This window comes from Salmo salar, chromosome ssa09 (assembly GCF_905237065.1).
Source record: "Salmo salar chromosome ssa09, Ssal_v3.1, whole genome shotgun sequence".
Taxonomy (NCBI): Eukaryota; Metazoa; Chordata; class Actinopteri; order Salmoniformes; family Salmonidae; genus Salmo; species Salmo salar.
Window position 1 is genome coordinate 136182141 of NC_059450.1, and position 12609 is coordinate 136194749.

At 43.2% G+C, this 12609-nt stretch overlaps 1 protein-coding gene and 1 long non-coding RNA gene across 3 annotated transcripts in view; one reads left to right on the top strand and one right to left on the bottom strand.

Moving 5' to 3' along the window:
- On the bottom strand, nucleotides 1-11160 carry LOC106612958 (galactosylgalactosylxylosylprotein 3-beta-glucuronosyltransferase 1). 2 transcript variants are annotated; one of them, XM_014214679.2, is made up of 7 exons: nucleotides 11027-11160; nucleotides 10049-10191; nucleotides 7998-8509; nucleotides 4792-5088; nucleotides 3486-3592; nucleotides 3288-3325; nucleotides 1-3194 (listed from the first exon to the last, which is right to left on the bottom strand). In XM_014214679.2, exons 2-5 carry the CDS (start codon nucleotides 10158-10160, stop codon nucleotides 3506-3508), a joined length of 1008 nt encoding a protein of 335 aa, XP_014070154.1. In that variant the 5' UTR covers nucleotides 10161-10191; nucleotides 11027-11160; the 3' UTR covers nucleotides 1-3194; nucleotides 3288-3325; nucleotides 3486-3505. The 2 variants fall into 2 exon arrangements, with proteins under 2 accessions (XP_014070154.1, XP_014070157.1); XM_014214682.2 differs by having other exon boundaries at nucleotides 11031-11157.
- LOC106612960 (uncharacterized) overlaps nucleotides 1-11215 on the top strand; it is a 30365-nt gene extending 19150 nt beyond the window's left edge. Inside the window, exon 9 of the long non-coding RNA XR_006771196.1 lies at nucleotides 11033-11215. This is a non-coding gene — a long non-coding RNA (uncharacterized lncRNA). The remainder of the gene's footprint in view (nucleotides 1-11032) is intronic.
- The last annotated feature ends 1394 nt before the right edge of the window (nucleotides 11216-12609 follow it).

Genomic DNA, 12609 nt, shown 5'->3' on the forward strand with positions numbered 1-12609 from the left:
TGCACTTTTCAGTTGTTTATTTTTCTTGATAAATGCCATATGGTATCTCTGAGATGGAGTCTTGAGGAGAAATGAACAACCTTTAGAGTTACATGCAGAAGAAGTGATTCACACAAGGATTGAAGATGACTGTGGATCAAAGTAGGTAAAGGAAGGGGAGGAAATAGTGATTTGCCCTAAGAAAGCATTTAGGGCCTAGTATGAGCCATCACCTTTGTTACATTATGTATGTACCACTACGAAGCTAAACACTGGATAAGGCTGTTCCATTACATTAAAGCCGTTTCTGATGGTCAGAACAGTATCGCTCGTTGATCGAACTGTGAGAGTGTGAGAAAGCCAGGGATGGAAGGAGAAGTTTGAGTTTTGTACCATCAGAGTACTACAGCTAACTTATGATTATGTATGTGATTACAACAGTGTAGGCGCAAGCTCCAGTAAATATCCAAGAGTTGAAATTGCACTTTCATTATGTATAACTCATGTCTTAGTGTTTTCTGGGTTCATCTCTGCAGGGGTCTCTAGACAGGCCCAAACATTTTTCCTAAAATCACATTAAGGAACACAATCAATTCTAAGAACGGTAATTGAAAATGAAGGCTATTGATGGCAATTGAAGTCAGAGCAATACAGAAATAATGGTAAGTAATGAAATGTTGTGTCTCAGTTGTTTGGTGTTGCCCACAAACTTAAATGTAACCTCAGAGCTTGTCTGTGTGTGGTTTCTGAACCTCAGTGGCTGAGAGGCAGCGATGAGAAAAGGGGTTGGGGGCAAACATGGACAAAGAAATGTTCAATTATAATTCAATTTGACAAGAGGACATTCATACTTCAAATAAATACATAAATAAATATATTAATTTAGATTTTCGCATAAATAGACAGACTTCACTTGACATTTTGGAGAATGGAAATAGATCAGAAGACATTGATTCTTTCCTAATGATCTTAATGGTACTGCTGTGCAATCCAAAGCCTAAAGATGAGGTCAACATGAACGTTAACAGCCACACACATTGTTTGATCTCAAAACATTCACTTTGACTTCCTCAATGAAACAATACTATTGAATAGAAATGATCAGAAATGACATGTTGGTATGTCCACTTGACCTGATAGGGGAGCATATTTTTGGGGGGAGCCATATCCGATGGGGGAACAGTACCTGATGGGAAAAGCGTATCTGATCTCATACTACTTTGGATAAGTTAATAGGCCTTAACTATCCTGGTCATTGATCTTCCTTTTTCATAGTTTGCCATTAGTGTCTTCCCCAACATTTGAGGTATAACTGAAGGATCCATGAAGAAATTGAAACGGACATGAAACCTTAATACTGTAGCTAAAGGTGTAGCTGAGCATGATACCAATTAAATTGTGCTTGTCATTAAGTTTTACCTGCTATTGCCAAGAATTGTCACAAAACTAACTTCAACCCGTATATGGTACAGTTTTGTAAGGGCAAGAAACTAGGATCGAGAATTCATGGATAGAATGGTGTTGCAGACTGGGGTTCTAGCATGGGGTATCTTGCTAGTAGTTGTCCAAAGCAGAGGATCTTCTTCTAGTTTTCATGTTTTTTTATATTTGATTTGCCTTCTTACTCGCCCACAGTTCATAGACCCATTAATGAATGACGGTTGTTTCTTGGAAACATTTTAGCATGATTCTGTCTACTTCTGATGAAACTGAGGTTAAGTATTCAGCAACATTTCTACACTGCACTGGGCTTATAGATGTAGCGCAAATATCTAACTTACGTAGGCAATACGCACAGTGAACCTGGATACTTATGCAGATTTTACTGTATATCTCGACTTGTACTGTCAGTGCCTTTAGCTTGGATAAAGTCAATTGCTTTATTTTATCCTACTCTACTAGTTAGCTACTGTGGTTATATAAACCAGCATACTATATGGCCATCTGCCAAAGTGCTCATCATTGGGTAATGTGAATACTGTAACATGGTTACAACGTTAGGTTTAACCCAACTTGGTGATGTGCCGTTATACTGTCCATGTCATGTGATGGAAAAACAGGAGAGAACATGTGCTATGCCAGTTGTCATACAGTGAGGTGTTATTGGCAATGCCTAAGTAAATTCTTAGTTTTGATTTTTACATTTATATAAATACAGTAGTTACATTTTATCTAAGAGGACCTTACTATGAGTCCTCTAATTGTTCCTGTGTTAAATTAGTATGTACACGTGTTACCACTTAGGAACACAGTCACTGGTGCTTTTAAGTGTTAAATTAAGTTTTGGGACGTTGACCTGTAATATTGTGTGCCTCCCAAGAATTAGGAGCCCATCTTGATGTCAGTTATTTCAAGTGAATAGCTTCAGTACACACTGAATTAAATGTCTGAGAATGACACTGAAAATGGATGGTGCCACATCTTTAGCTTTCAAAATGGAGGCAAGCGTCAAGCCAATAGTATTGAACTAGCAAGAAAATGTATGTAAACACCAAAAACAAACAAATTAAATAAAAGCAGACCGTTTTAGTTATACAAAAAGGACATTCCTTCCCTTTTTGAACTTTCAGTGTTTGCTGAAAGTAGAATTGATCTTCTGAGAGATGACTTGTTCGGATTCTCCATTATTGTTCGGTCTGAAGACGTGGAGGACATTTCAGTACATGTCTATTAAAGGTGTCCAGGGGCTCAGTGTTCAATCAGATCCTCCAGTCTCTTACAGACCCTACTAAGATATCAGGATCTCATCCCCTGCCCTGTAGATCCACGTCTATAGAGGGAAAGACAATGGATATCTCATTAGCCTGTTCAGGCCAGTAATGTTCCATCTCATTGGCTGCCTAACTCCCTCTCTCCCTGCAATGTTTGTGTTGTGCTGTCTCGTGTTAGGACACTACAGACGCAGTATGGTACCATGCAGGTTCCGAGAGCATCGATCTCCCGTTGATCCTTAATGACTCAGCTCTCACCGTCTGCTTGATGTTGGTGCTGCTAGCAACATTTAACCTGATAAATATTGCCATCTTGAACTAATCTGTGCTTTAATATGATACATTTGTACTGTTTTAATCCCAATATTAAAAGTGTTTAGTTTCAGTCAAGGGGATTAGGATTTTGCCCCCGAGGCAGTCTTTTCTGAGATGATTAAGACATGAACACTGATTGCACTGGGAGATGGCCTCTTTTTCTTCTCAGGGTCCATATTAGACAACCACCTGGAACAGAGAGTAGGGACTCACTGTGAAATTACACACATTCATAATTAAGTCAATTTGCAGTACAGATCAATTGGATGTAGTAACGCTTACAGTTATTGGTGACCTTCTTAGCCCAAAAATGTGGGTGTCTGTAAAAGAAATGGATAAGTCAAACAATATCCCGAAATGTGCTTATCATTGGGACGCTTACCATTTTCCTGTTCGCCAGAGGTCCTAAAAATATATTTTTTTATAAATGAGTAAAATAAGTTTGAGATGTGACCTCATTTCAATAATTTCTCACTTTACCATTGCCCGTGGAGACAACGTCAAATCTCCACATTGGGGTCTGTAAATCCTTTTTTCCCCTCATTTACAAGGACAGGTTTTTCCGTCCTAGTGTGCCAAACGAGAATCTGTAGAGAAATATCAGAGAAAAGAATCAGCATCAGGCAGCACTCTCCTGATCCCATTCACTCCTCCTCTCTCCTGATCCCATTCACTCCTCCTCTCTCCTCTCTCCTCTTCGCATGAGCTGCGGTAATGTTCTTCTACTCCCATATATAGCAACAAGAGCAGTACAGATGGTACAATAGGAAACCTATCTGTAAGAATGTACTCCGGCGTGTCAGCTCAACATTTTATGATAGTGAATAGAGAGTGCCCCCGTAGTGATTTAAAAAAAATGTATCTTATTTTTGGCTCTTTGTAAGTGATGCAGCTCAGTTCTTTTGGGTGTGTCACGTGCCGGTAACTATAGCCCCAATCAAGCCTTTGGAGTGGGATGAATTGGCCCTGGAGAATGGACACACATCCAGGAGATTGATGGTGGAAAAGAATCGACGTATAGAGCTAATTTTCTTCCCCTCAGTCTCTGAGTAGCCCTACCTTTCATCTCCTTCACTTCAGTAATGAATTATGCATGAGGTGTGTTTGAGCTGCCTCCACCAGAAGCCAACTCCCACTTTACCCAGGTGTAGATGAGGTTAATAGTCACACTGGCGTCTGAAGAGGTAGATTATAAGGAGGAGAGGTGCCGGAGCACGGCTCATCCCCCATCCCTCTCCCTGTGCTCATCTGGGCTGAATGCATGCTAGGACGCCCCCCGCTCCACCCCCCCTTTTCATCTACTCCCCTCCAGGAGTCCTGAATATAATCAGGCTGAATATCCCATCCTGTGAGTGTGAGTGGTGGTGAGCTAAGGCCCCTGTCCGACTCCTCTCTGCCCAGGGAGAGGCTTAGCGGCTGGGTCTAGGGCCAGGGCCAGACAGGGAACAGCCAGGCCGGAGATGAAGTGGGTATGAAACACCACACTGTGCCCTGAAGCCTTTTACAATCACACCCACTATGTGTGGGGAGCCTGCCAGTAACCTAATGGATCCGCTGATGTTTTTAGCACCTGGTTATATATATAAAGTTGTTTTGGAGAGAGTGAACTTGCCACGGCCTCTGCACTAAGGTTGGATCCACCAGAGGATCATCAGAGTGTGGATTTCTAATTTGCCTGACATTATATAAAATACCAATAGATAAAATGAGGATATTCTGGTGTAAAATTACAGAGTATAACATGTAAAAAGAAAGCATCTATTTTGCTCTATCTGCGGTGCATTACCTTAGTGCAATTAGCTGCTTTGGGCTCTAGGTCGTTGAGTGTGACCAGCTCTCGGAGCAGGCTGCTCTCCTGGTAGCCTCCCTTCACTCCCCGCAGCTTGAAGTAGGCCTGGGGCTTGAAGAGGATGAGCCGCAGGTTGATGGCAAAGCCTGCCATGTCGATGGCAAAGGGCCGGTGAGGGTCGAATACTGTCTTCCAGCCGTACACCTTGCCCGCTGCGTTGACCTTGGGCGACTCGTAGCGCAGACCACCAACGAAGGCCACGGGCCATACAGATACCTTCCTTGTTGACCTCATCTGGATGGAGAAGAAGAGAGGACAGAGAGAGTTAAGCATATTTGCGCTGTTTGTATTTTTAATTAACAGGATCAGTGTATCAGTGTCTATACCAGATGTGCCAACAAAGCAAAATACATTCATTGTAGTTTTCATTGCAAATAATGATACAAATAGAGTCAGAGAAGCTGAAATATACAGTGTGTATGTTGCATGTATCACAGGAGCCTTGTAGGGCCACCGTGATGGACCCAGCCTAAGAAGAGTAAACATGGACAGAGCTAAGTGGGTTTGAGGACCAGGGGGCCATTATACAGAGTGGATGGGAGTAGAAGAGCAGGTTGGTTGAGGAGATGCTTGAAAGGTGCCCAGCCTCTTCTGTTCCTCAGGCACTGGTTTGTCCTTTAATCTTCCAGCATCAAACGATCTCCCGGCAGCCCGCTCTTTGTCGACTGTGTTTCTGCACCACTGGCAGCGAGAGAGTCATGAAAGGAAGTTTTCTAATGAGGGGTGAACTGTAGAGTAATGTATCCACACTCAATGCAGTAGAAATAATAGTGGTGCTGGTGTTCTGTTGTAGAAGTGCTTTTTAAATGAGGTGTGTAGTGGAGAGAGGAGGTGTGTGGTGGGTGGGTGGGTGGGTGGGTGGGTGGGAAAACACTGTGGAAAGAGGTCTCTCCCTGTGTGTGTCCCAGTATTCTAGCCGTATCTGATGATAACCCATCAGCCCAGCGGATCAGAGAGGAGACGTGTCTGTGTGAAGTTTGGAAACACATTTGGGCCACCGAGAACAGGACACCCAGATAATATTTCACATAATTGTGTGTTAGGGATGACATCACCTTCTCTCAAGGGTCATTTGTGATTTCTGATAATTAGAAAACTGACCTTTATCACAAGTTTAGATCATGCATCTTTCCTACGAGTGAAATAGCTGTTTTTTTCCTCAAGGGTTTGGTTCTTGAATGAAACTGTCTCAGGCATCATCAGGGGCGTTGCCCCTCTCCCTCCATGCTACAATGTGAAAATGAATGTTTCCTTGGCTGCCAGTAATGGGAATCAGTGCTGAAACGGCACCCCGTCTCTCCTCAGTTTAGAGCTGAGCTGATGGAAATGCCACAAAGTGCTACCCCATTTTTGTGGATTTTAAGTGTTTCTGCTAAGTTTCCTCTTGTCTATCTCTCTTTCTTTGTCTCTCTCTGTCTATGTGTGTGTAAACTATGTTTCCTTTACTGGGGCGATGCGAGTGATGGGGAGGCCCACAGAGACAGCTTGCCTATGTTCTTGAAGTCTGAGCACAACAAAGGAAACTAATCCCAAACTTTAAAGGGAGACGGTAGACATCGAGGTGTATTAATCAATCTGGAGCACAGGAGAGGGTGATGAGATGAGGATCTGTACTGGTTCACATAAGCTCCAAAGTGAGTTGTCATCAGAAATAGGCTGATACTGCTTGCGGGTGATTATACTGCTATAGGTTGATTATCTGTCTTTAATACATGGAATTGATGGCTCAGTTCAACTCCTAAACGGTGCCCCATTTTCATCAGTACACCCAATGATGCCTAAACCAGAAGCAATATCATATTTACCTTTTATACCAAATACTTATTTTATGATCTAAAAAAAGTATTCAATTTAGGTGATATATTCTATTCTAAGTGATCTGGTTCACAATGTTGAATGTGGATGCTGAAGGAGAAGGCTAGATATGATAAAAGGCAGGCGCTGCCGGTAAGTATTCCTTATGGCTTTGGAAAGGCAACATAAGCATTTTTTTATGAAAGCTTAATAATTAATTCACCCCTTTACAGTGATTTAGTTTAACTATGGCAGATGCATATTTCATGAGCTATTTTAATTTTCACAATTTACAGCAGAGTCTCTGACCATGTCTCTCAACATGGAATGTTTCCCCATGGTCTGGTTTGCTCTAGGTGAGAGCATCTGCTTAATGTTATGTAATGGTGCAATACCAGAAGGTTAGGTTGGCCATTACAGTTCCTTGCTGTACGTATTTTATTCAGCTGTTGTATTTGTAACCCGTGTTTCCATATTGAATTACTGCCAAGTCTGGGAAAGAGTTCATGACATTATGAATGATTTAATTTGTAAAATGTTTCATATTTCAAATGTCAGGCCAAGCTGAACAAGCTGGCATCTTTCCAGTCAGGTTAATTCATGTCCAGATCATAACAACATGCAATCTCTTGGATGGATGTCTACTTTAAACACCTTCACATGTAGCTGTTTTCTGCCTTGTCTCCAAAGCCATCCCCTCCATGACTTACACCTGTTAGCAGTTCTATGAGAATGGTCTGATATTTATTGCTCTGTCAGTTGGGTCTGAGTGGTTTCTCACTGACTCTCTCTATCAGTCAGCCCAAAGGCAGCTAGCTTAAGCTCAGCCCTATAGGTCGTTACTCTCCCCTATAAAGAGTGCTGGCGCTGGGTGTAAGTGATGGAGGGCTACTAGGAAGAGGGAGAGCACTCTACCTTTCCCTGGAAATCAGGCAATGACAGGCCCATCAATACAGAGCGCATCATTTACAACCTGCCCCATTCACACTAACAAGACCTGAGGCTAATGCCCCAGGGCCCAACAGCATCCATTCAAGCCAAGCCAATGTGTCTTGAGTCAAAATGGATGACCTGAGGCACTAATTACCAAGTTCAAACTTATCCTTGGACCACTGTTGTTGGTAATGGGAATCAAAATACTTCAGGCAATAACCACAATCTATTACTACTAGGAGTAGGAGTAGCCATCATTCAATGTGCAAAAATTGTTCCAAATTAAAATAAATGTGATTCATTCTTAAATGATTTGCTGTAAACTCCCCACTACCATTGTGTTCAGTGTTACTAAAGGGAATATAGTGGACCAGACGTGGCAATGAGATGCCACTGAGCCCCAGGCCTGGACTGACCTCCTCAAACAGCTCCAGGCTATAGGTGTTGTCGTCATCAGCGAAGTAGACAATGCCCGTCTGGCTGCTGTTGGAATTGAAGGTCTCTCTGAGCCAGCGCAGCGCCAGGTTCCTCTGCATGGTGCCCCGGGGTATCCTGGGGTCCCGCGTGTCCCCACGCAGCTTATAGTTCCTGGGAGTCTCCACGTTCAGGTGAGTGTAGTTGAGGCCCGTTTCCCTGAGCATGCGTGTGACCAGCGGGGTCCTTCTCTGAGAGTCCTCCACCAGGATCCAGTGCAGGTTGGCCACGTGGAGGAAGGTGTTGGCGAGCCGCGTCAGCTCTGCCTTCTGGACCGGGCGGCTGTAGGTTGGGGTGATGATGTGGATGGTGGGCAGCACGTCGGACCATGGTGGCGGCCGTGTGTACACGTACTCCGTCCTCACCACCTCAACTATGTCCTTATCAGAGGAGCAGTACTCCTTAGAGTCGCTGGCCTGGCCCGCCTCCCTCCGCCCTCCGTCGGCTCCGTCATCTGCAGGGAAACAGGAAGACATATAAGGCATTAGCACGCCCCAGGGGAGGGGTTTCCCGCTGTATAATCTCAAGTGGCACAATCCAAGAGGCAAGTACCTGAGAGTCAGTGCCGATGTACTGCAAGCCTCTTTGGTATGATAAAGATCTCTTTTACTAGGTGGTGACAGGCAGCAAAGAGTGAAAGCAGGCAGCGTGAAGTGAGCGGACAACATGGCTACAGTTTGGTTAGGGCAGCGGCTCCCCTGGCTGCCCCTACTCATTCAGCTGGAACAGCCATGGCAGGGACAGGGTCTATTCCAGTAGTGGAGCTATGATTATGTGGCCCCCATAGCCCTCTATGATGGATCTAATATCATTATTGGTACATTAAGGTAGTTCATTTCTCCACATTGTTCCATAGTTCATGGCAGTCTTTATCGGTGCTCAGTTAGAGAGGAGGTTCTCACCTCAGACAGAAACATGATATTTCTACATCACACAGCAGATTCACACAATCTCCTGAGGGACAGATGTTCTGCGGTGGCTGACAGAAAGCATTCTGGCAAACCCCTGCTACTCTTAAGACAAAACAAAGGAAAGGCTCTAGTTGATTTGTGGAGACCTGCCTATTTTACATCCTACATTTCACCTTGATGGCAAATGGAAGGAGGCAAAGAACGCTATTGATTTACGGTCACCTTAAAGGCCAAGTGAAGTCAAAAATGTAATTTCCCTTTGTTTTATGTATATTTCCACACTGAGGTTGGAATAATTAGGCCCCTCACTCAGACCACTCCTAGACAGTCCTAGCAAAATTCTTGATTGAGAAATTGCTGTTTGCTAAGAAACTATTTTGTTTATTTTTGACCATTTTAATTGAAAACAAACGGATGCATTGGGCCTATTAATATGATTATGTTCACTAGACAGAGTACTGTACTTGACATATCACACTGTTAGTTTATTAAGGTCACTTGGGTCACATTTATGGAGAGGGGGGTTCATAATGTGAGTGTGTGATAACGTCTCAGGCTTGTGAACAGTATGTGTGAGCCACATAAACACCAACTCAGGAGATTCTATAAAGCCTGCCTGGAAGCTATTAGGGAGCAGTGATTATTATGATTATTACTATTTCAGATGCTGATTAAAGTGCATTAGAAATTAATCTAGTCTCCTTTTGATTTGAAAAGTCTTCTACAGTTTAACTGCTAAATATATTAGCTGAATGACTGCTGAAGACCATATGCTGCGTGTAAATTAGCTTTACTCCAAGCACAAGCTTGGATGGGACTGTGCGAATCAAAGGACACTTACCAAGAAGTTCATTTTGGATAGCCTTAACTGACAATTGACCTATATTACAATCGGATGATGCACACCACCACATAGGGATCTGTAACAGACCCTGTGGAAGGCATGTGTTGTACTATATGTACTGTACCATGATGTTCTGTGACTGGGCATGTGATTGAATTGGAATGTATAAATTGGCTATTGAATAGTCCTACACCGTGCAACAGAGGACATATGAGAAAGTGGAGGATTGAGCATGTACCCTTGCGGATGGTGAGCAGAGGAGCGATTGCACTTTGGTGCCAAACGGTGATGAGCAGAGTCCACGGTAACACTATCAACACGATGGCAAGAATGTCTCTTCTCTTCGGCATCTCCAGGATTGGTTTTATGTCTCGTCATTACCTGCCAGGAGAGAGGAGGAGCGACAAACATGTCAACAAGGACCGCTAGCTAAATGAGCCACTCTACAAGATGTGGTGGCTTGGCTGAGAGAACCACTAACTTATTTTATCATGAGGAAGGGGACAGTCTTTTAGGACAGCAACATAACACCACGTCAATTCTGTTTATCTTCCCAGCGTAAAAATACTCCATTTATACACATCCTGTCAGGCAAAAGACTTAATTTCCAAAGTGTGAATGCATCTGATGAGACATAAGCCCCATAAAAGCCTTCCACTGATAAAGAAATGGGTCAAGAAGAGTTTTAAGCAGTTTTCTCCTGCCTCAGTGGAGAGTAGACAGAGGGAAGTCCTCAGTGGAAATTGCCATTGTGCTGCCTGAGTATCTAAAACTGTATACAGCAGTGGAGGCTGCTAAAGGGAGGACGGCTCATAATAATGGTTGGAATGGAGTAAATGGAATGGCATCAAACACATGGAAACCATGTATTTGATACCGTTCCACTAATTCCGCCGCTGCAGCAATTACCGCGAGCCCATCCTCCCCAATTAAGGTGCCACCTAACTCCTGTGGTATACAGACAGGCACTATCTGGAACAAATAATTGAATAATTTTTGCATATGCACATTTCATTGCTTTGGAATATCAGTGTTTGATTAAACTGATGGATCAATGTGTTTGTGCTGTGGAAGGTATCTGTGCGGTGAGACTAATATGGTATTTTGCACTCATTAAAGCCTGTCATAAACAGACCTATGGCCATATTACAACAATGTCTGTAATGTATTGTGCTAAACATGTTGATGATTATGGTAAATTACTATAATTCCTCACCCACAGTTAGAACTGGATCATGGCACCATCAGTGATGCAGTGGTGCAGCTGGAGGAGCCAGGCCCGCACAGCAGCAGCACGTCGAGCAGAGTGGTGTGATCGTCCACGACATCTCAGCCAGCCATGCCTCCTCCTCATACAGCCAGGAAACACCACTCTGAGACCTGGATGGAAGACAACTGGCCAGGGCTTAGTCACCGCATGATGTCATCCGTCAGTCACGTTATAGGAAGACATGACATCAGTCACATTAGGATGCCATTTAGACCAACTCTAGGCGTCAATAACTGTACTGAAGTATCTGACAAGGTTGCCAATCAATCTACCTCAGCTGCATGTGCATCCACAATGTAATATCCCTGTCTCAACCATCACAGAACTACTGTTCAAGAGCAGGCGCAGCAGAGGACTACAGTACAGAACTCCAATCAGGGCTAACGTCATTCTCCACTTGGCAAAAATTGGTTCAATGAACGTTGTTTCCATGTCATTTCAACCCCAAAAATCGATGTGATGACATTGAGTCAACATGGAAAACGTATTGGATTTGTAAAAAGTCATCAACAAAAGGGCATTTTAACCTAAATCTAATGACATGGTGACATTTTTTTATTGATTTCATGTTGTATTCAGGTTACTTGACAAATCAATCAAATGTAAATCAAAACTAAACATTGAAGAGATGTCTGTGCCCAGTGGATCCTGTTTACAGGAGGTATATGTGGCAGTGACAGGTTGTTTCCATTTCTCCCTATGATGTAGAGACTGGGAGAAATGCATACAGCCTTGTCACTTGCTAAGAGTCTGGTGCTGTGGATGGAGAATGGTGATGTTATGAAACAATTAGCATCCTATCTCATCCAAAATCATGGGAATGAATGAATGACAGAATGAATGAATGAATGAATGAATGAATGAATGAATGAATGCCATGGAACGCTAAACTGAGCCAGGTTGTCTGTGTAGGCTGCAGCTCAAATATTGGTCGGCTGCAGATGCGACTGGGTGTATATTTTTAGACGTTTGTGATGGAAGATCAAATGAACTGCAAAGTTTTTTTTTACATTTTGTATTTTTTTTTTAATAGAGAACAGCAGGGGCCCAGTCTTGTTGAAGCATAGTATGAATGCAAATTGCCTCTGACCTGGTATTTGGTAGGGAGGGTATATGCTTGATAGGGAGTGTATATGGTCGGGTGTGTATATGCTTGATAGGGAGAGTATATGGTCGGGTGTGTATATGCTTGGTAGGGGGTGTATATATGGTAGGGAATGTATATGGTAGGGTGTGTATATGGTAGGGTGTGTATTTGGTAGGGATTGTATATGCTTGGTAGGGAGTGTATATGCTTGCTAGGGGTGTATATGCTTGGTAGAGGGTGTATATGCTTGGTAGGGGATGTATATGCTTGGTAGAAGGTGTATATCGTAGGGGGTGTATATGGTATATGCTTGATAGGGAGTGTATATGGTAGGGAGTGTATATGGTAGGGTGTGTATATGGTAGGGTGTATATGCTTGGTAGGGAGTGTATATGCTTGGTAGGGGTGTATATGCTTGGTAGAGGGTGTGTATGCTTGGTAG